The 22,555-nt window shown below is 46.7% G+C and overlaps 1 protein-coding gene across 25 annotated transcripts in view; it reads right to left on the bottom strand.

Annotated features, from left to right (window-relative positions):
• The window catches only part of Ehmt1 (euchromatic histone lysine methyltransferase 1), a 192,149-nt gene that overhangs the window by 102,992 nt on the left and 66,602 nt on the right, over positions 1-22,555 (bottom strand). For 13 of the 25 annotated variants that reach the window (XM_087182590.1, XM_087182606.1, XM_087182585.1 and 10 more), the window contains 2 exons: positions 5,404-5,470; positions 2,789-3,333 (listed from right to left, as the gene is read on the bottom strand). In XM_087182590.1, the coding sequence (XP_087038716.1) occupies positions 2,789-3,333; positions 5,404-5,470 (612 nt within the window). Of the gene's footprint in view, positions 1-2,788; positions 3,334-5,403; positions 5,471-10,329; positions 11,155-12,619; positions 12,673-22,555 lie in introns of those variants that run through there. The other 12 variants (XM_087182608.1, XM_087182604.1, XM_087182598.1 and 9 more) reach the window with 4 other exon arrangements.

Raw genomic sequence — 22,555 nt, forward strand, 5'->3', positions numbered from 1 at the left:
TGGTGGTCACCCATCTGTACATGCAATCAAACTGCAGAACCATACACATGCATATACACCTAAGTTTCAGTAAAACTGAGTAAGAGCTGTAGAGTATACCAATGTCAGTGTCCTTGTCTAGACACTATACTCTAGGTACAAAAAGTGCTACCATGAAAGAAGACTGGATGAAGGGTGAACAGGGGCCAGGAATCTAGCTCAGTAGCACCCCACTTGCCTGGCAAGTACAAGGTCCTGAGTTCAACCACCAGTACCAAAAAGGGGTGGGGGTGCACAACACGGGATGTCTCTGTCCCTGCCTTTTTTTTTGAGACAGTGTTTCACTACATAGTTCAGGCTGGCCTTGAACTCGCAGCAATCCTCTTACTCAGCCTCCTAAGCACTGGGATTACAGGCATGCACCAACATGCCCAGCTTTTACTATTTTTACAATATTCTGTTAATCTGTAATTATTTAAAAATTTTCCAAAACAGTGACATGTATGGAAAAATACTGTGAAAGGTTAAAACCACGTCAGGCTGGGACAGGGATTTAGCTCAGTGGTTTCGCCGCCTGCTGCGCAAGTCCAAGGACCCGAGTTCGAGCCCCGGTACCAAAAAAAATTAAAAAAAATAAAACCAAGTCAGGCTGGCAAAGATGCGAGCTGGAGAGCCCCTGGGCCAGGACCAGGGCTACTGGCAGGTGTCGCACAAGGAGGTAGCCTAGCAGTGGACAACACTTATAGGCAATGGGATCTCAAGGTCTGAGGCTGGTGGTTGCCAGTGCACCTCCAGGCTGCACCCATCATCACCCCACAATCACTCTAATGACCAGAGACCCATATCCAGTGCTCAGTCAGTTTGCTCCATTGCCGCTGAAAAAAAAAGCAAGCATACCCCTAAAGGAGAAAAGTCAGCACTGGAGGGGAGAAACAACCACACACAAAAGCTACCATTTAGAAATGGTACACCTTTGAGGAAACAAAATTCATTAACAGAGACTATGAAAAAATTAAAATCAATACATCTTGAAGGATAAGAGGAAATATGATGTAGAACTGGTTTTAATTAAAAGAACTAATCAGGTACTGAGTAAGAAAAAAGTCAAAATCAACATAAGGATTGAAAGATGAAAACAACGCTGAGATTCCACTTCACCCCAGAAAGAATGGCTGCTATCAAGAAATCAACCAGTAACAAATGTTGGCGGGGCTGTGGGGAGACAGGAACCCTTCTCCACTGTTGGTGGGAGTGCAGACTGGTGTAACCACTGTGCAAGTCAGTATGGAGATACCTCAAAGACCTAGGGCTAGAGGTCCCATTTGACCCAGCTATCCCCCTGCTGGGTATTTTCCCAAAAGAATTAAAAGAATCTTACCACAGCGATATATGTGCACCCATGTTTACAGCGGCACAGTTTGTAATAGCTAAAACTTGGAAACAGCCCAAGTGCCCATCAACTGGAGACTGGATAAAGAAGACAGGGTTTTTTTATAAAACAGTACTACTCAGCCATAAAGAATGAGAAACTAGAGACATTTATAGCTAAGTGGATGCACACTGAGGCCACCCTCTTAAGTGAAATAAATAGGACACACGTGTAAATACCGAATAGTTTCTCTAGTGTGAAAAACTAAAAGTGTAAATAAGGATCAACATGTATAACTGATACTGTGAAATAGGAAGAAAAGGTCTAAGGGAATAAGGGAAATGGGAGGGATAAGGGAAAGGAAAGAAGGGATAAGAAAAAATGTGAGAAAATGGAAACAAATTATTTGTAAATATGGAAGGGTGGAGGGGGGTGAAGGGAGGGCCAGGGAATGGCGAAAAAATAACAACCAAGATACATCATGTGCAGGTAGGTACAGATCGCAATGATGAATGTAACTATATTGTATACCTAAAATGTACCAATAATAAACTTAATAAAAAACAAAAACACATGGATTGAACAGAAGAATGTAAAGTGGATTGGAGAAAAGCAAGGCTGTCCATAGAGATGGAACCCAACATCCACCTGAAGAAGATGGAAAGAAAATCATATACAATATTTTCCTGAAATTGACAGGCACAAATACTCAGATTGGCAGGGCTCACAGAGGAAAAAACAGTCCTGGAACCCTAAGGTTGCAGAGGAAACAGCAGACAGCCTATACAGGAAGGACAAGTAAGGTTCAGAATGTCACCAGCAATGCCAAATACCAGAAAATACAAGGGAAGGTGATCATAACCCAGAATACATCCCAGCCAAATTAATACTGAAAAGCAAGGTAACAGCACAGCCGACACTGTGAAAACAATTGCTATGCAGGACATGGTAAGAAGAGCACGCTCCATTCTAAACTCAGGGAAGCACTGCCTATGTCAAATGTCCAGGGTGCAAGACTCACTCATTTCTCAAGGTAAGACAAGACTGGTGAATCTCAGGTCCTTTGTCCTTCCACCTGCATCACACTTGGCCCTAACAGATTCACTGCCACTCATGTTTTACTTAGACAGTAGGTGCTGAGCTCCACTGAGCTGGACTGATGCCTCTGGGCCACAGCAGATGAAGAAGCAGTCTCCTCAGCAGTGCCTGATGCGTCTCCACACAGAGGTGAGAGAATCCTCTCCAAAAAGACACAACCAGGGAGGTGTCATTTCCACAAAGGCACAAGCAGCATCTCCTAACTGCTTACCGGGCTGGAAATGACCACCTATCACATGACCACTGCTGTTCACTACCTTTTCTCTTAATCCACAGAGGTCTACTTGCCATGACTAAGTCAAAAGAGAAGAAAGGAAGTAGCAAGAGAAGGGACAGAATTACCAGGCCCGAAATGGACTTCGGCATGGTCTTGCGTGCCCTGTGAACCTTGACATCGGCGCCAGGGGCTGCAGGCTTCCGGTCTTCCACATCTGCTCCCCCGACCCCAGGCACTGGTGCTGTGGCTGGCGCCTGAGGAAGTGTGCTTGGAGTCCTGCCTTTACCAGCCACTCCAGGAAGGGTTTTTGCAGCATGGCCAGGAAGTGAGGAGGCCAGGGTGCTCAAAGTCCTCAAGGGCTGCCCCTGTAGAGCAGGTTTATTTAAGAAATATCCATTGCTACCAATGACTGATGTCTGCATGAAGTCATCAGCAGCGACATGGTTCTGCTTTCCCACTTCTGTATCTCTTTCTGAAACCCCATTCTCCGCTATCCGGGCCGCTCTGTTGCTGCCTTCCTGGGGGCTAGGTCTGGTGCTCTCCTGAGTGTGTTTAGTTGCATCTGTGTCGCCGCTCTTTTCACAGGCCCCGTTTGTCTCGCCATCTGCAGCCATAGAAGCCTCTCCCGCTGGTTTCTCGGCAGGACTTTCATCGGCAGCCATAGGAATATCTGAAAGAGGAGAGAGAATCACCATGGCTGGCAGCTGGCCTCCACAGCTCCATCACCAGCAGAAACTGCAGCCCATTCACTGGCTTCCCTAAAACATCTACAGAAATCCTTTCATCTCATACACAAACCAGTACTTAATTTCAAATAGATTAAATATAAAATAATTTCTTAAAATTAACTTCTGGTTAAGTCAGAGGAGTCATTACAGTAAGAAAAACGTGGGTATTGTTTAGATATAAAAATAGGCTAGGTATAGTGGTGCACATATGTAATCCTAACACTTGGGAGGCTAAGGCAGGAGGATCACTTCAAGTTTGAGGCCAACCTGAACTACACTGTAAGACCCTGTCTTAAAAAAAAAAAAAAAACACTCCAGAAGCAGCTTCACATGAATTAGCAGGATACCCCTCTCTGGAAGCTGCTTCCTCTGACAACTCAGTCATGTCCAAGATGGTCAGAAACAAGAACTGTCTGTGTATCATGAGGCAAAAGAGCACACTTTAACCTGACAATGGGCAGAGGCAGGAAACACATGATCACATCCCTGCAGGAAGCCTAGCTTCCACTAGGCTCTACCCCTGCCACCTTGCTCCTATGCTGCTGTCACACCTATCGCCTAACACACTGCCTTGTTTGTTGATCATGCTAGTTATCTGTCCTTTCACCTCTGGGATGCAGCACACCAACAGGACTGGCACACACCATGTATGCAATTAATAATCTTTTCTGAATGAATCAATGGTTATTAATCAATGTTTTTGCACCCTTAACAAAACAGAATAGGTAGAGAAACTTCTTTAACCTGGAGGTTATATATCAAATTCTAAAGCAAATGTATACTTACTCAGAAATAGTAAATTAATTGTATATAAAATCAGAAATAACTTATGGATATATATTAATACTGTTTATCATAGAAGAAAAGAGCTACTGGGTGACACTAAAAAGGGAGAAAGAGAAGGGCAAATGCTAGCATGAAAGGGTTGAATAGTCTTGTCGCACCTGATACATTAGAAAATTCCAAGGAACAGAGGAGCAGCAGAGACAGGAAGGGGTCAACAGATGGGAAACAAATACCAGACAGGTCCTAAGAGGTCTATGGTGGGTGAAGAGAGCATGAGTGGACGAACCCCAGACCTGGCAGAGAGCAGCAGGCTGCCACTGCACACAAGAAGCAAGTAGTTAAGAGGCTTCAAGCTAGCTGGACACCTACAACACCCAGAGATCTTCAGGGTGTGGGCAGGATGCAGCCAAAGAGGCAGCCTGCTAACTGGCAGAAGGCAGATCTGAGCCAGAGCCCCCACAGGTCCTGGCACCATCCCTGAGGGGTCTAGTCAGAACACTGCATTCCAAGTTACCTGGCCAGCTCCTCTCTAGTGTGGTCTGATGTGCACACTCAGGGCCCAGCACTATAGGTGCATGCATCTTAGCATGCACAGAACCAAGTGTCCACACCTACTCCTTACCCAACAGCTGCCTCCCCACATTCCCTCCCATTGCCCTTTCAATGCTTCTCCCTAGGTCCTCCAGGCCTCTCGTCTATCTTGTTCAGAATGTCATATAAATGGAGTCACACAGCATGTGGCCTTTGGGTTATGGCTTCCTTCACCTGGCAAAACACATGTAAGCTTCATCCACGTTGTTGCATGAACCATGCACGCTACCTGCTCACCATTCCATCATGTGAATATACCACAGTTTGTCTATCCAGTTTCTTATCAGGTGAAGCCTGGGTGGGTTCCAGTTTTCAATGGGATGGATTAAGATGCTGTAACACTCATGTGACCATTTACTTTCACTTTCTAGGTGTACTTTTGAGTAAGGATATGTAGAGGTTTTGCTTTTCATACTTTATTTCTTCCTTCTCAAGCAGATCTGTGTGTGTGTGTGTGTGTGTGTGTGCGCGCGCGTCGGTCTGTCTGTTTACTATCCATCTGTTCAGGAATCCAAAGAGATGAGAAATTATACAATAACTCTGGGTAAAACCAAAAAGTTAGCAACCTTGAGACAGATGCTAGGCAGAGCACATGTAACAAAAGCACTTCTCCATTCATTGAACACAGTCCTTACCTTCTCTCAGCAGCTCGGTTTTCATGCAGCAATCCTGCTTAGTTTCCCCTTTGGCTGGAACTGCCTGCTTTAAAAACAGAACAAAAAGCTGTCAACTTGGATACAGCAGAGACAGACTGCACAACCTACTAGCATGATTTCCCCAAAACAAATCATAGTTACAAAACTCACTATCAGATTCTCAAAGCTGAGTTTGACCTATAGAGAGCACAGTTACCTCCAGGAGGAGGGCAGCACTCAGAAAATAGTCCAAACAAATATTCACCTATTCTATAGTTCTGAAGACACCTTTTCAACAATAAGGATGTGTTCATGTATTACTGATATAATTAGAAATCTGAAATGCTTTGTTATGTCATAGGAATGCTATAATTTATTTTGATATGCATTCTGCTGCCACCAATAATTCACCTAAGTCAGTGGTGGCGAACCAATAGTATGTGTGCCGCAGCCAGTTATCTATCATCACTGAAAGCTCTAAAAGGTTCGCCATCATTGACCTAAGTATTTCAAATGTCTAACAACTTTTAAAAAAGGGTACAGAAATGGATAAATCCAGGAAATTCAGTAAGATAGTCAACTCACTAAATATTTAAATGTCTACCTTGTGGAGGCATATACTGTATCATAGAAGGTGTCCAGAGATTCGTTTAAGACAAAAAGAGGTTTGAAGAGGTTTAGAGTTGTTGGAGAAGTAAATATAAACACACAAAAATGCTCTTAACATTACAAGTCTTGACAGATGCAGCAAGAGCAGGACATCAGCAAAGGCCCTGCCCACATTTAGGGCCAGGAGAACAGAGGCAGACCCCTCTGATATTGGGCTCCCAGAATTTAAGGGCCTGACACCCATCACACTTCTGATAACTCCTGGAATGTTTTTTCCAAAGACACCAGGAAGTTTTTTCAGAATGTTCCCACTGAACCTTGACCTCACTGCTAATTTTACTTCACACCACATCTGGCTCCCAAGAGCATGGCCATTGCCCACTTGTCACTCAGAGTCCCCAACCTCCACATTACCCTTCCTTCCTCAATCCTGCTGAAAACAAATGCCTGACATCCTCAGTGTTTCCTGAATGCTCCCACCAGCGGCCTTCTTGGGAAGGGCTGGTTAACTTCCTTACACCCTAGAAACATGGGCCAAGAAAGGGTATGAGCAGGGCCAAACTTTCCTTGCCAATTCCTGGCTATCCCCTCCCACCTTCCCTGACTCTTCCTTCCAGTGTAGGTCAGCCTTTAATGTAGGCTGAGCACCTCAGATGTCTCTGGAAGGACCTGTTTTCTGAAGCGCAAGCATGTATATTCAGGAAGGGCTTGTGAGGACTGCCTGATCGCAACTGATGGGACTTGGTGCACGTTTGCAGTTATCTCTTCCCAGCACTTGGAGTGAAGGTCAACCACTATGACTGAACACCCATCATGTCCCAGGCAGACAGAAAACCTCAGTGGTACACAAGACTTGCCCCATACCCAGCAAACTTGACATCGAATGCAGGGACCAGGCTAGTCCTGAGTGATTTTTATATCTTCAAAGGCTTGTAAACAGCAAGGATGACAACAACAAAGAACAACATGTAACAGAGACCTTTGAGGTCAAAGTAACCTGTGAATCTTTTCAGAAAAAGATTCCTGTTCTAGTAGGAAGAGAAGGAGCAGAAACAAACAGGTTAACTTCCGAGAGATCAGGGTGCTGTGAAATCTCTAAGGTGGGCCTCAGTAGACACAGCTCACCTAGCACTCCTCCTGTCCCCTGCCCTGTCTTACTGTCCCACCAGCTGGCTCCAGGAGGAGGCACTGGTCCTTTCCTGATACATCCCCAGCACATCCCAGGACCCAGCATGTAGGAAGAGGAATAGATAGGACCTTCCCAAGGGTTAGGAAGGGCCTGGGCACCCCCACAAGCCTCTACCTCCACCTGTACATCTGTTTCTCACAAAGGACAGACCCAAATGATTGCTGGGAACACCCTAGATGTGCAATCCATATCTGCTGCGTGGAGCAAGGAAAGGCCAAGCTACAACCGCTCTGTGATCCTCGTGCAGGGACGGCACAAAGCAGGGCAGTGCCAGGGATGCACGTGGAAAGCTTAGCCCAAGACCAGAGTAGGAAGTAAAAGTGAAATCCAAATGCTCTGTGGTGAACCCACATTTAATCTAACAAGAGGAAACATGTTCTCAGCCCTTTTGCAAAGGGGCCAACAACCTATACAGTGCTCAGAACTCCTGATGTGCGTGGACACCGAGCTAGGAAAGGCTCATGGATGAGACCTGCAGCCCAAAACATAACAAGTCTCATCCCACCCCAGTTCTTGCATTGTCACTTGTTTTTCACACCCATACTTGCAATGACAGAAGCAAACAGATCCACTGGCAGATGTCAAGTCCTGATCCATCTCCAGCTCAGCGTGGAGAAATGAAATCTTGACACTAAAAGGACCCACTTGACTGGGGTGCCCTGTGTCTTCCCTTGCAGAGGAGCCTTACACACACACCTGAACGAGGATAAGGACTGGGTTTAGGCATGGAAACTGATGCCAACAGCAATATAAACAACAGAAACTCAACTACATCAGGGTCCTCAAATCAATGGCCCTTGGCAGCAACAGGTGCACGAAGAACTGTACCTTGGCTCCTATGCACCATCTCCTCTAAGACCCAAAGCTCCTGAAGGAACAGCTAGTGCCAGATTGGGGCAAGCAAAGTATAAATTGAGTTCAGAGCATCATGCACTGCCCAAGAAAGTAAGTGCTGAAAGGATGACAAATATGTCATCAGAACACAGCAAAGACTGAAGGCGCTCCTGCTGGCTAAATGTGGGAAATTCAAGAAACAAAAAATGAATGATGACAGTAATGGACTGTAACCCACTGAACACAGTAAGGAGAGCATGAGTCCACACTAACATTAAACAGATGGACTGTTAGTAAGAAAATGAAGGCAAAGCTCTTCTTTATACTAGAATGCCAAACAGTGAATGCAAAATGAGGACAGAAGTTAAAATTCACCATTTTACTACTACCATCATATTGGTTCAGGTCTGATGCATCATCAACGGACCCTAAAACTGCTGGGTCAAAGTCTGATAAGAAACAGGGATTTACATAATCTCAAAGTATTCTTACTTACATAGGAAAAACTAACCAGAGTTGGGAAAGCCAGTGGCATTACCTTCACTAAAGGAAAAGTCAGTATGACCAATCACAGGCCAAAGTGACAACACATCTGGTGGACACACTATCCACATAGCATTACTTCTGTGGTTTCCTGCAAGGTGCACAACCTGGAACTATTCATGAATAGCATCTAGCAAACTCCAACCAAGGGGCCTTTTAGAAAACAAGTGGTCTGTATATTTCAAAATACCCCTTCATGAAAGACAAAGACTGAAGAACTATCCCCACTAAAGAATTGAATGATAACTTGCACTGTACACTGTCCCAAACAGGAAAAGCTGCTGCAAAGGAAATTGCTATGACTACTGTATACAGAACAGACTGAACAACAGTATCAGTGTGAAATGTCCTGATTTTATTCGCTGTGCTGTGATTATATAAGAGAAATGCCTTGTGCACAAGCAAGGATATAGTGGTATAAAGTCTGAACATACCTTCAAATGGTTTTGGGGGAAAAGTATACCATGTATGTAAATGTGTATGCATTTGTGTATGTACACATGTATCTATGTGTATATGTGCAGTATGTATGTGTGCACATGAGTGCCATATAGTTTCTTAAAAAGGAAAAGGCCAAGAGAACCCTGAGGACTGGAAACACGTAACACAGGAGCAAGATCTAGACAAGGAGGCATCAAGAAACCAGACCTGATGTCCACAGAAATAGAGCACTGTGATGGAAATGTGCAGGAGTAGACAAGTCTCCCACAGAAGCCACACAAGGTAATTCCTGGAGGTGCAGTGAGGGCCACACCAGCCATACAACCACACAGCTCTGGAGTCGGGCCTGGGCCACATGCCAGTGGTCTGCACACCGTGGGCCCCATCAAAGTCAGTTGGCTAACACAGTGAGGCCATGTGGCAATGACAAGCTCAGGGCCTGGTACAGTGAGACATGCTGTGGAGAGAGTGCGTGAAGTAACTCCACAAACTGTCAAGGCCACAGAGCTCCACTGAAATCTGCCTGGTGCCAAGCACAGCAGCCCACAGCCTCAGGGGATCCCAGCTCCTGGCACAAACTCACCTCCAGGGAGCAATGAGAAATAGAAACGTGAAAGCCCCACAGCTTTACCATGGAAAGAATGGCCCTCCTATGGCTCAGGAACCCGACAGCACAGGAACGCCTGAGGAACCCCCACCTGGGGAACCCACAGCCTGGGGAACCTTACCCCAGAATGTCCCATTCCAAGCAGTCCTGGAAAACCTGAGAGCCCTGGGAGGGCCCCCCGCCCCCCCCCCCCCCACACACATAGAAATCCTCACAGCTAGAGGACAGTGCCTCAGCCCACAGGTCAAGAGCCCTCTACAGCCAAGTGCTCAGCCACATGGCAACAAGAGGTCTAGGAGAGCATGGGGTTCCCACCTCGTCCCAGGATGACAGGCTTGATGTGGTTTAGGCGTGCACAGGGTCCCCATCCCTGGCCCAGGATGATGGACAGATCTTTGACTCCTTGCTCCATCCCAAACCCCTCCTCCTCCCTCAGTATGGTGGCTCCTACTCACCACAGAGCCCCAAGTCACACAGTCCTAACACTGCAGTGGCAGTGCCTGGCCTCCATTCCCATACCAAGACCCCATCCACAAGGTGGTACCAACATCTGACCTCCTATGCCGCCAGCAAAACACATTTGATGCCCCTCTTCTCCATAGTACCACATCTTGCATTTTCCAAGTCCCAACACTCCTGCATAAGAGAGAATGCCAACCAGTGTGTGCAAATATGAATAGGGTGTACACCTTGCAGTTCTTACCTAAGCATTAGCTTTACCTTCTTTCCACTTAAAAATCATATAACAAGTCCAGAAAAACAGCTCCTTGCAAGGATTCTTTCTTATCCTCAAGACATCTGTGTGAACTCAAGAATACCCAGTCTTGGGCCGGGGATTTAGCTCAGTGGTTTCGCCACCTGCTATGCAAGCGCAAAGACCCAAGTTTGATCCCTGGTACCGGAAAGAAAAAGAAAAAGAATACCCAGTCTTTCTGCTGCAGCCTGGGTGCAGCTAAGTTGCTGCTGTCAAAACGGGCAAGTTCACAAAACCCAGGAGGGTGGTAGGGTGGTGTTGGTCCTCAACACAAGCTGTCATCGTGAAGAACACTGATCACAGAACTCAGTCCACACCACCACTGTGCTCTGGAGGCTGGAATTGGCTACTACCCTCATCAAATGACAGTAGCCATGCCATGAAGAAAAGCACGAGGTCAAAAATAAATCTTCGTGACAGTCTAGCCACAGTTATCTCATGCCTACAAGGCACACTGTGGATCTCCCCAGACAAAACTCACTGATGAGAACACCTTCCAAGACCCTGCTCTGAACTAAAAAGCCTTAGGAAGGCCAAGGTCAAATTCAAAAAAGGTGTAAGAAAGGTGTCTCGCTTTCCTATCACTGAGACACAATACCCAGGGAGTGGTGGGCAGCAGAGTAGGCGCCTCTCCGAGATCGGGCGTCCTGACGCAGGAATACAGTGTGTGAGGCCGGGAGGGAGGAAAGTGGGTCCCGGACCCAGGAAGGGTCTGAGGCGAGAACTGAAGTCCACGGGGAGAGTGAAGAGAGAGACTTTAATGAAGAAGAAGAAGAAGACAGCAAGCAGCCCTTTCTCCCAGAGCCTGGACTCACAACGTGGGAACAGCAGGTTGGACCTACAGATGCACAGTGACTTCTGGCGACCTCAGAGGCCTCCACAGAGAACTGCACCATTGGACGGAGCAGTGGACGCAGTGGACTGCAGCGGCTGGTGAGCTATGTGGGTTCAGACAACACCCAGGAGAGGGGGGCTGGCTGGTAGTCATCTTAGACAGGGGCCAACTGAGCTTGGAACGCAGAACACCTAGAGGCCGACTAGATCTAGTGGCTCCCAGTGCGTAGGGGTGCGGCGTTCAAACCAGCAGGGGTCCGGGAGCTGGGTTCAAGTCAGCAGGGAGCAGAGTTCGAGCTGGCAGGACACACATGGACTGTTGCAAGCTCAAAAACTCCGGTTCCAGCCTCACAGCCAGAAACCAGCCTGAACTTCAGCAGAAGTAAAGGTGAGACAGGCTGGGATTATCCACTGCCCCACTGTGTGCTGCAGCTGGCTTGCTGGGATTAGTCAGTTCAGCTCCGGACTCTGTCTACCCATGGTGTCTACCAGTGACAGTAGAGCCACTCCTGGACTGGACTGCTTTGGTTTTTTTCCATTTCTTTCTTTCTTTTCCCCTCTTTTCTGGTTTGTTCTTGTTTTGTTTTTTCTTGATTGTTTGAACATGGTTTCTAGTTTTCTGTTGTTCTGTTCTGGTTTGTATTTCTTCCTTCTTTTCCCTCTTATCTTCACCAGTTTCCCAAAGTTTATAAGATCTACATCTTTGTTTGTCGTTCAGCTTTGCTTCTAATCTCTTCCTCTTCTTCTATTTCTCTATCTCCCCCCAACCCTTTAAAATCTTCTTCCCTAAGGGTAAAAATCACCATATTAAGGGCTTATTTATTGCATACAATTTTCTGGTTCATTTCAGATTTTGTTACATAACCACAAATCTAGTTCATACAGTTAAAGGTGGCAAATTAATAGTTTACCATAGTTTGTCATTTTCTAGGCTATATTTGATGCTATTGTTATTGTTCATTGTACTACTTTAGCCAAGGTGATATAACTGTGCTAATCAGTTTTCCTTCCTGGTATACCAAGACTGAGATTGCCGAGGAGTCTTGAAAACAAAATAAAACTATAGGTCAGTGCCAAAGAACCAGTGGCTGGGCCAAGTGCGCAGAAACTTCTCATTCCCAATAAATTGAAGAGATAGAATCTTCCAACAGACTGAAAATCCAAAAGCAAGCTACACCAGGAAGATACCTCTGAGAAGTGGTCATTTCCTGAGGGTTCTGAATACTGGCAATAAAGCTACTCACCATAAGCAATTTACAAGCATCAACTCAAGAATTAAACTTAAAAAAAAAAAAAAGAAAGTGAGAAGACACTTGAACAAGATGCACCCCACCCCCCCAGACTTTCAGCTCACCAAAGGCAAACCCGGAGGGTAATGAAGTGGAACAATCCAAAAGTCACCCACCTGGACTCTCTGAAGTGGTAACGGCAGAAGTAACAAAGCAGATGAACGAAGCTCTAGAAAAAAAAAATCAAAGCAGAAATAACTTCTCAGATAACTACAGAGATGGTGACCAGAATGAAAGAAATGCTTAGTGCCTATAGAGCATATACAGATTAAAAAAAAATGGAGGAGGGCCAGGGATTTAGCTCAGTGGTTCTGCCACCTGCCTCGCAACTGCAAGGACCTGAGTTCGATCCTCAGTACCAAAAAAAAAAAAAAGGAGGAGCTCAGGAAAACGATGGCAACTATGAATGCCAAGCATAGGAAAGAAATGGAATCCATGAAACAGATTCAAATATCCAGGGGATTAAAAACTCCACTGAAAGTATATGCAGCAGAATGAGCCAATGTGAGGACAGAATATCAGGTAGAGAAGACAGGACTGTGGTTAGCAATCATGAAAAGAAAGATCTCAAAAACAGCAAGAGACTACAAGAAATCAACCCAGCAGCTGCTAGATGATGCAAAGAATAATATAAGACTCATTGGAGTCAATGAAAAAGCAAGAGAGAGCACAAATGACATAAAAAACCTGAGACACAATACCCAATACCCACAACTTAAAGAAGAGGTTCATTTTGGCTCCCAGTTTTGTTCCACAGCAGAAATGGCACGGTAGAAAAGCCTGTGTTGAGGACTGCTGCTCATTCCACCACAGCCAGGAAGCAGAGAGGAGGGAAGACCCAGGAGAGAGAAGCACCTTCCTAGGTCACACCCCCAGTGACCTGCCTCTTCAGCTCATCAACAGCTGAATCCAATGATGAGTACAGGGCCTCCACAACCCAATCACCTTCCACACACATAAGACTTTTAAGGGACATTTTAGATCTAAACCATAACAAAAAGCAAGTATAAGTGGTTCTTCCAGAAGCTTCGGTGTTAATTTTTTTAGTCATTGAGAATTAAAAAAAAAAAAAATCACCAACTGCAGTGGCACCAACCATAACCCTAATACTCAGGAGGGAGGAAGATCACTAATTTAAGTCCCACCTGAGCAACTTGGTGAGACCCTGTCTCAAAAACTAAAACAAAAAATGAAAAGGAAAAATAGAGGGGGGGAGGGGAAGGGAAGGGAAGGGAAGGGAAGGGAGAAGGGAAGGGAGAAGGGAAGGGAGAAGGGAAGGGAGAAGGGAAGGGAGAAGGGAAGGGAAGGGAGAAGGGAAGGGAAGGGAGAAGGGAAGGGAAGGGAGAAGGGAAGGGAGAAGGGAAGGGAGAAGGGAAGGGAGAAGGGAAGGGAAGGGAAGGGAAGGGAAGGGAAGGGAAGGGAAGGGAAGGGAAGGGAAGGGAAGGGAAGGGAAGGGAAGGGAACAGGGAAGGGAAGGGAGAAGGGAAGGGAAGGGAGAAGGGAAGGGAAAACAGAACTCCACGTCTGCCTGCTAGTGCATTATCAGACTGGGAACAGGACATTCACAGGACAAGAGACATGGGGTGGTGAACCAGGAACCGTGAGTAAATGTGAAAGTTCCATCGTTCTATCTGCTTTTGTGAGACTTACACTAAATATTCAAAAATAAAGCTCATGTCTAACTTCAAACTCACTCAGGCTGAAAACGGGAATTCCTACCCAGAACCTGGAATCTCTAGGAACTGTAAGGCTTCTTTCAAAGTCTTTCAGATATAAAACTCTAAACAAAAAGATAAGCAAGGTGAAAGAAAAGAGTAAAGAGAGCTTACTACACAGCCACAATGAAAATTCTTACAAACGAAGGTAGGTGGGGCCAGGACCCACGGCTGGGGTATATACCCAAGAACACCACCTCGCTCTTAAGACGAAAACTCTACATTTTTAAAATATGGTTTTAAAAAGGGGAAAAGTCACTGGGCATGGTGGTACACACTTGTAATCCCAGCACTTGGGAGGCTGAGGCAGGAAGATCGCCATGAGTTTAAGGCCAGCCTGAACTACACAGCAAGACCCTATCTCAAAACACCAAAAAAAGAGGGGGGGGGGGGAATCACTATCTTACTAGGTATCCATGTCCCTTAAACTAAACCACTGAAAAATCCCCAGGATCCGAAAATGTGGCTGACACTCTCAAGCTCTTCTCTAAAAAACAGGGGCTAGGGACAGGGATTTAGCTCAGTGGTGCTGCACCTGCCTTGCAAGCGCAAGGTCCTGAGTTCAATCCCTGGTACCAAAAATAAAAATAAAGATCAGGGGCCAAGTATTTCCCTAGGCACCCCAGGGCCAGGGAGCATCTCCTGCTCTGAGCAGCTCAGGTGCTGCCAGGCCACCCACACCACACCCAACCATTCTCATTATGTAGCCCAGGCCAGCCTTGAAGCTGGAGGCAACCCTCTTGTCTCTGCCTCCCAACTGATGGGATTACAGGTGTGCACCACCACGTCCAGCTACTCAGCCATTCTTTTGTTTGTTTGTTTGTTACCAGGGATCGAACTCTGGGTCCTTCTGTTTACAAGGCAAGCGCAGGAACCACTGATTTAAATCCCCGGCCCTACTCAACCATTCTTGACAGTGAAAACCAAACAGATGTGTGGTGGCTGAACTGATGCAGCCAACAGTGCCTTCACCAGCCTTTCAGACTCAGTCAGCCTCCAGTATCACGTGAAGAACCAAGCAGACCAGTGTACAATGGCAAAGACCGATATGCTACCTGCAGGTGTGTGTGGTGTGCACACATGTGTACAAAATCCATTCAGTACATAATCAGAATGGGTGTAAATGACAGCAACAAAGCAACCCCTCTGAGAAAAAAACAGCCAGGTATGGTTGTGCATGCCTGTAATCCCAGCACTTGGGAGGCTGAGGCAGGAGAATCACTGTGAGTTCGAGGCCAGCCTGGGCTACACAGTGAGTTGAAGCCCAGCCTGAACTACATAGCAAGACCCTGTCTCAAAAATAAAGAGAGAGAGAAAAGAAGAGCAGAATAATGGAGCCCATTACACACACTTGACATGCCAGAGCTGGCTTGACTGTGTTTCTGGAAAATGGTGTGCGACTCTTTGTATGTTCATTTTAATATATTAAGGCACCGGGGGTGGGGTGGGGGCTGGAGAAAAAAAGAAGGAAAGACTTCCCGCTCATGAAACTTTCCTTCAGTGAAAAGTGGTGGGTTTGTACATCCACAAAAGCTAAGGAGAGAAGTTTTCCAGAAAGTGAACCAGAACCTTGTCCCAGACTGGATGAGCCCCAAGCCAGTACATCCAGCTTCCAGGGCAAGCACACAAGGCTGGAAAGACACAGGGAATGGGGCCAGGGATTCAGCTCAGTGGTTTCGCTGCCTGCTGCACAAGCACAAGGACCTGAGTTCGATCCCCAGTACCAAAAAAATAAATAAAATAAGACACAGGGACTGTGTGGAGAAGTGAATGGGCGGAAGGGGTAGCAGGGCAGGAGAAGGACCCGTGTACAAAGCCCACCTCCTTCAGTGAGGGCTGGGGTGTGGGTGTAGGTCTCCACTCCAGTGACCTCCCAAAGCCTTTCTGGCCACACAGGACAGAGCTACTATCAGCATTTTAATCCCAGGTGGGGATGCACATTTACATAACCTAGGTTTTCCTAATGTTTTTTCCTAATGAAATTAAAAATCTATAAGCTTTTACAGTACCATTGCCTCATTTGCATGGCCCTCCCTCTAAACGTAACTACAAAAGAAGCAGCACACAATAACCACTTTCAACCTAACACAATCTGTAAGTAAAACAAAGGCAACATGTATATGAGGTTTCACTTGGATAAACTGGGGCTGACAGCACTGCTTTTTATCTACAAGTAGCCATTTCTCCTCTTCCGTTTAACAAAAAAAGACTGTATCAACTACCATTTGCTGTAATAGTTAACTACATTTCACTGCAATTGATTTTAGACATCTCTATAAGTTTGTTTCCATTACACATGAAGTACAAATTATTAAGGTTACAATTCAGTGAGGTGCCCATATCCCCGTCCCAGGGAAGATGACACATGCCCTTAAGTTCACCGGGGTCCTGTGTGGCTGGCCACCCACCACAGGAAATCGGGGATACCTGCTGGCAAGGCCACCGTGCCCCGCCTCCCAGTGGCCCGCCTGTCTACCTCTACTAAATTGCTGATTTTCTTTCTTTTTCCAAATAAACGTCTGGTGGTGGGGAGAGGATAGAAACTCAAGGTACTGCTCCTTAGGCAATACCTAAAATTCAGAGGCAAATAAGGAATAGATATCTTTTGGATAATCCACATTAAAGTTATTCAAAGATAAGCCAGTGAAAGTATTTAATAACTTCCTCATTTAAATTTCAAAGACACGACAGAAAAAACCCAATGGAATTCCAGCAGCCCTAAGCTGGATGGGTTGCTGACCTCTGTGCTGCCACAAAGAAAAGACCACTGCTTCAAGCTGCCTGGCCCAGGGAAGGGCTGGGAACTAGGGCTCAGCTCCAGAGGCGAGAAGGACCCACCCAGCTCTGTGAGGCCCAGGACAGCACCACCCTGGCTGCCCCGCCTGCCTGGTGCTACTGAACCCCACCAACTGCAGCTTTAAACCCCTTCCAAGATTTTGCTGCTGTCTCTGCTAAGGAAGCAATGCCCAACCTCACACATTTACTGAAGACGGCACACTGCTGCCTTCTGTCATCTACCCAGTCAAAAGCCACCAGCAGGAAGGACACAGAGGCTATTTACAGCATCTACAAAGACACAGCTACAAGAATTACCTCAAAAGCAGTTGTTTTACTTCTCCCAGCCAAAGCCTAGTTTCCATAGCATGCCCCACCTATGTGTAACATGCCAAATAAGCCAAAAGAGCTTGTGATTCATGAGCAAATGAACAGTAACGATGACAGAAGTTCTTGACACCCTTGAAGCAGTTTGCTTCCACAGTGCCAGTTCTGAGAGGTCAGTGTGAAGCAACACAAGAAATCACCACCAGCCCAGCCGCTGCAAGCCAGATGCATGAGCTACAAGCAGGAACCGTGGGCACACCAGCTTGTGAGGGACACCTCAGAGGGAGAAGACACACACTCACACCAGGGCTCTCCTGCTCCTTCTCCAGAAAGCTGAGCTCTGAACAAAACCACTAGAGGCCCATTGTAACCAGCTGTATTTGACAGACACACAACTAGGTTAGCAACTCTGAAAGGAGCATCTTCTCAACACACTCACTCTGACTTACAAAGCACAATGTACTCACCCCAAAGCCAGAACTCCTCACCTCAGCGATAAGGTTTCACCACAAAGTGTCCTCACATCTGAGGCTAAACATAAAATCCTTGAAGTTGCTAGAAACTTAAAACTGCTTCCCAAAAGTCTTCACAATAGTGTGCCAGGTCAATTGGGCAGCCCCGTGGGCAGTGGGCACACAGGCCAGGCCAGCCCAAGGGGCGAGGCAAAGTATGGCCCAGGAGTGCCACTCTGTGAGCCACAAGATCGCCCACAAAAATGCAACCCATGGGCCAGGGATTTAGCTCAATGGTTCCGCTGCCTGCCTTGCAAGCGCAAGGTCCCAAGTTCGATCCCTGATACAAAAAAAAAAAAAAAAATGCAACCCACAAGTGGGTTGCAAATTCTGTTGGGTTTTCTGGGAGCTATCTCCAAGGCCTGCTCTGAGATCACATGCTGACAGCTCAGGCTTTCCAGAAAACCTGAAGGGGCCACAGGCCACACTCTTCCTGGCTCTAGGATCCAGCAGGCAGGGCCCTTCCTCCCTGGAAACCACACCCCATGGCACAAATAAACTACCCCCTGTTTCCCCAGAAAGAGCATCCATAGGTCACTTCCAAGTCCTCATGTGGTTACAAAAGCCTGACCTGCAAAAAATCCACAGGTAGCTGCACATAACTCCGAGTCAGAACTTGGCTGTTGTGGTGCATGCCTCTAATCTCAGCTATGCATGAGGCTGAGGCAGGAGGATCACAAGTCTGAGCCTATCCTGAGCAATTCAGCAAGTTCCTGTCTCAAAATTTGTGCTGGGTGTGGTAGCACATGCCTGTAACTCCAGCATTAAGGAGACTGAAGCAGGAGGATCATCAAGAGTTCAAGGCCAGCCTGGACTACACAGCCAGACCCTGTATCAAAAAAAACAAAATTAAATTAATTTTTTTTTCAAAAGACTTAGGACGAAGCTCAGTGATAGAGCTCTCGTCTAGCATGAACAAGGCCCTGGGTTCAAAACCCAGAACTGGAAAAAAAAAAGCCCAGCGCCAGTCCAGACGGCTGATGACCCCACTGCAGAGGGCAGGGCCACAACGGCAGCACAGGCATCGATGTCGCTCTCAAGGGAGGGAGGGTAAAGAATTGATCCTGTGTGAGAACAGCACTTCCCCCCTCTGTGGCCTCAATGTATTTCTGCCCTGCCACGGGAGTCAGGCAGGGGTCAGCTTTCACACATCACCAGTCAGTGAAGACAGGGAGACCTCACCACTGCCCTCAAACTCACCCTCACGACTCTACAGTGACAGGGAGACAACACGTGAGAAGGAAAGTCCTTCCTCACCAACACACCTGGCCCCAGGCTCTCCTCACCCCACAGCACCACACACAGGGAAATGGTCACCTTCTCCATTTCAGAGTGGAGAATGCCTTCCACAAAATAAGGAAAACGCAGCTCCAGTCTGCCACCAGCTCCTCTCCGCCTCCAGGAAGCCCAGGTGGGGCCTGGAGGAAAGGCAGCCTCCTCCTCAGGAACATAGGAACTACAAGGGGCTCTCGAAGATGGTGCATCTTCGGCCCTGCAGAGTGCTCTCTGCCACCCTGATCTCAAGTATCTCCACACATCAGTCTCACCAGCTAATAATCAGGTGGAGGGGGGAGATGAAGCCCTTCAATATCTTGAGATTTTCTTCTCTCTCTTTTGTCTTTTTGTTTTTCCCTTGGCAGAAAAAGGAGTTTGTTCCTAAATTTGGAAAACACAATTAATATCCAAAGTAGCCCCAGAAATTGTATTTAAGGAATTTGAAAAGACCAGAACAGATCTGATTCCCTTTCCATCCGCTACTTAACCCTTAACTGGTCCTCTGTGCAAAGAAAGAAACCCAGGGTTTCTCCATCTTTGCTGCCTTTACCTAGGACTCTTTTAAGCACTGTATGTCTCCAAAAAAACAGGACTGGCCAGGATCCCACCCACGGGTCCCCTGGCAACAGGACACTGGCACTCATCCCCCAGAGGCAGGGTCTGCATTCCCTCACTCTTTCCTAGGCAGACCTCACAAATGCCTGGACCCACAGTGTGGAGTTGACTCTCCAGGACACGGGGGCCAGATCAAGCCTCAGCACAGCTCTGCTGTGCTGGCTCTCCACACTGCCTGGGCCCTGCCTGTGAGCAACCCAAACCATGCAGGAGGCTGCATGCGGGTGCTTTAGCTAGCAGCCACACAGCCAGTATCAACCACCAGACATGCATGTGAATGGTCTTTTAGATGAGCCCAATTCAGTGTCCAAGGTCTACAGCTGAGGCTTTAGACTCAAAGACCAGAAAAAGTCACCCGGCCACTTGCACTGTTTGGCCAGTAAGTCATCATACATACATATTATATACCAGTGTTCATCCTGCCCTGCTTCCCTTGGCCATCACTGAGGCTCTACTAGGGATAAGAGGGAAGTCACTTGTGCTCCTAACACAGGTCTGGCACACACAACTCACTCAACAATCCAACTCTATCCTCAATGGCCACTAAGTCCCGGGCTAAAAAGCCCTTGTCCACATCCTCAGGAAATCCAATCTACAAAGAAGGCAGAGCTAACTTGGCACATGAGTCCTCAAACTGGTCATTACAGATGTACCCCATGCAAATGGGCTGGGTGTGTGGAATACAAGGCACAAACACACAGGCTGCAGTGCCCTTCCCACTCTAAACCCTCTACAGTTTCAGTCACCAAAACCTGCTCATATAAACCCTATCAGGTCTTCAGAGAGGAAACAAAAGGAAAAGATAGCCATGATCAGAACAAGCTCCCTCCCTCCATGTGACTGGTAACTGTTGGGCGAGGAGTTGGGGGCCAAGAAACTTTCAGTCTGACTTTGTATGTGATTTGCTACATGAAGACAGTGGCATATTACATATTTCCTACCATCAACAAATATGCTGATTTTCTACTTTAAACATTAGTTTCTTTTGCGTGTGCACAGTTACAATAAACACAATTTGGTTTACTAAGAAAATCAAGTTATTGAACCTGCCAAGTGTTAACCTGCTTCCCAGGGGAATCACTCTATAGCACCATGGAGACTTCAGCCTGGACACTCTAGTCAGCCAGCCTCCCCTGAGACCAGCTCCTGACTCCAAGGCAGGCTCAAGTGAGCACTCACGGAGCACATGGCTGAGGACATACCCTTAGAGACTTACCCATACTCCCTTTTCTCTTAATTTACTATGGAGTAATTTAAGACAAACATCCATGGAATCTATTAGAAATTACACAGCTGCAGAGCATCAAGAATGCTTTGTAGGGCCGGGGATTCAGCTCAGCAGTTTTGCCGCCTGCTGCGCAAGCCCAAGGACCAGAGTTTGATCCCAGTACCAAAAGAAAAAAGAACGCTCTGTAGAAGGCCAAGGCACAGTTCAGTGGCAGAGCACCTGCCTAGCACATATGAGGTCCTGAGTTCAATCCCACCAGAAGGTTGGGGGGCTCATAGAAGGCACAGAAAAAGGACAGTGCTGTGCAGGTCACCTAGCCCCACTCAAGTCACCCATGCCCAGGCTCACCTCTGTATCCATCAAGAGCCACACTGACTGAGCATTGAGAGATCACACTGAAGCCAGCATAACCAAGTTCCACTCCACAGACCTACAGTACTTCTTACTTCCTCTCCCTCCAGAGACTTACAGTACTACTTATTTTCTCCAGTTTAGCCAAAGTTTTCATAACGGGAAACTATCACAGGATCCTCTGGGCACATCCATCCTGGGCCCTCAGATGCCTGGCTCTTTCTAAGCTTTCCATACGCCGCACACATCATGCATCTTTCTGGAGGAGCCCTGCCCTGCTGCCTGTGTCCATTCTCTCAGCAGCATCCTTCCCACTAAGGCCAGCTCCACACCCTGAGCCCCAAACCAGTCCAGCTCTTGTTTGGTGTTACCACATGCCACACAAAGGCCGCAGACAGGATGGACACAATGCCAGCTACCTGACTAGAGCCCAAGAGCACACCTCCATGTCACTCCTCTCTACCATCCACAGGCTAGGGACAGGCTCACATCAATATGGCACAGCATCACACCTGGGCATTGCTTACGCTCTCTGACATCCACAGGCTCATGATGTGCCACACATCAACATAGGAGATTATCCAGTAATTCCCACATTCAAAAGATACTAAGAGTGTTTTCTAGCTTTTTACAGTTTTAAGTATGCTGTTCTAAGGCAGAAAAACTGATTGGAAAAACACCTGTAATGACAAGAAGACCACGAGAAATATCCAAATATTCTTTACTAATGCTAGTAGAGGGCTCCTTATCTGACATCTTGGCTCCTTGAGCAATACTGGCTGGTATTCTGCATGATTCTCATTTTCGGGCATTTCCAAATTCTTCCAGACACCAATCAATCTCTCATTAATTAGTTCTGCCTATTTTACACTTCAATAGAATCAGCAATTTCCTGTGGATTTTTAGTAAACTGCATTCCACTTATATTGGAAAAAGAACAATTTTAAAAATTCCTGAATTCAAGGAGAAAGGGAACAATCAGAACTAGGAAGACCAGGCCATGGTCAAAAGGAGAGGACAGGTTGACAGAGGCCCATAGCAAGTCAGTCCCTGTCAGTACAATGTGACATCACTTCACACTCACCAGGACAGCTATAATCACAAAGATGGACAGTAACAAGTGCTGGCGAGAACATGGGGACACTGAAACCCTTGTATGCGGCTGGTGAGAATGTAAAATAGTGCTGTCACTATGGGAAAACAGTACAATGATTCCTCAAAACAGTAAAAATGGAATTACTAGCACATCCCTTG

This window comes from Heterocephalus glaber, unplaced genomic scaffold, assembly GCF_053883595.1.
Source record: "Heterocephalus glaber isolate CG9 unplaced genomic scaffold, H.glaber_assembly_v1.0 deba00001479, whole genome shotgun sequence".
Lineage (NCBI taxonomy): Eukaryota > Metazoa > Chordata > Mammalia > Rodentia > Bathyergidae > Heterocephalus > Heterocephalus glaber.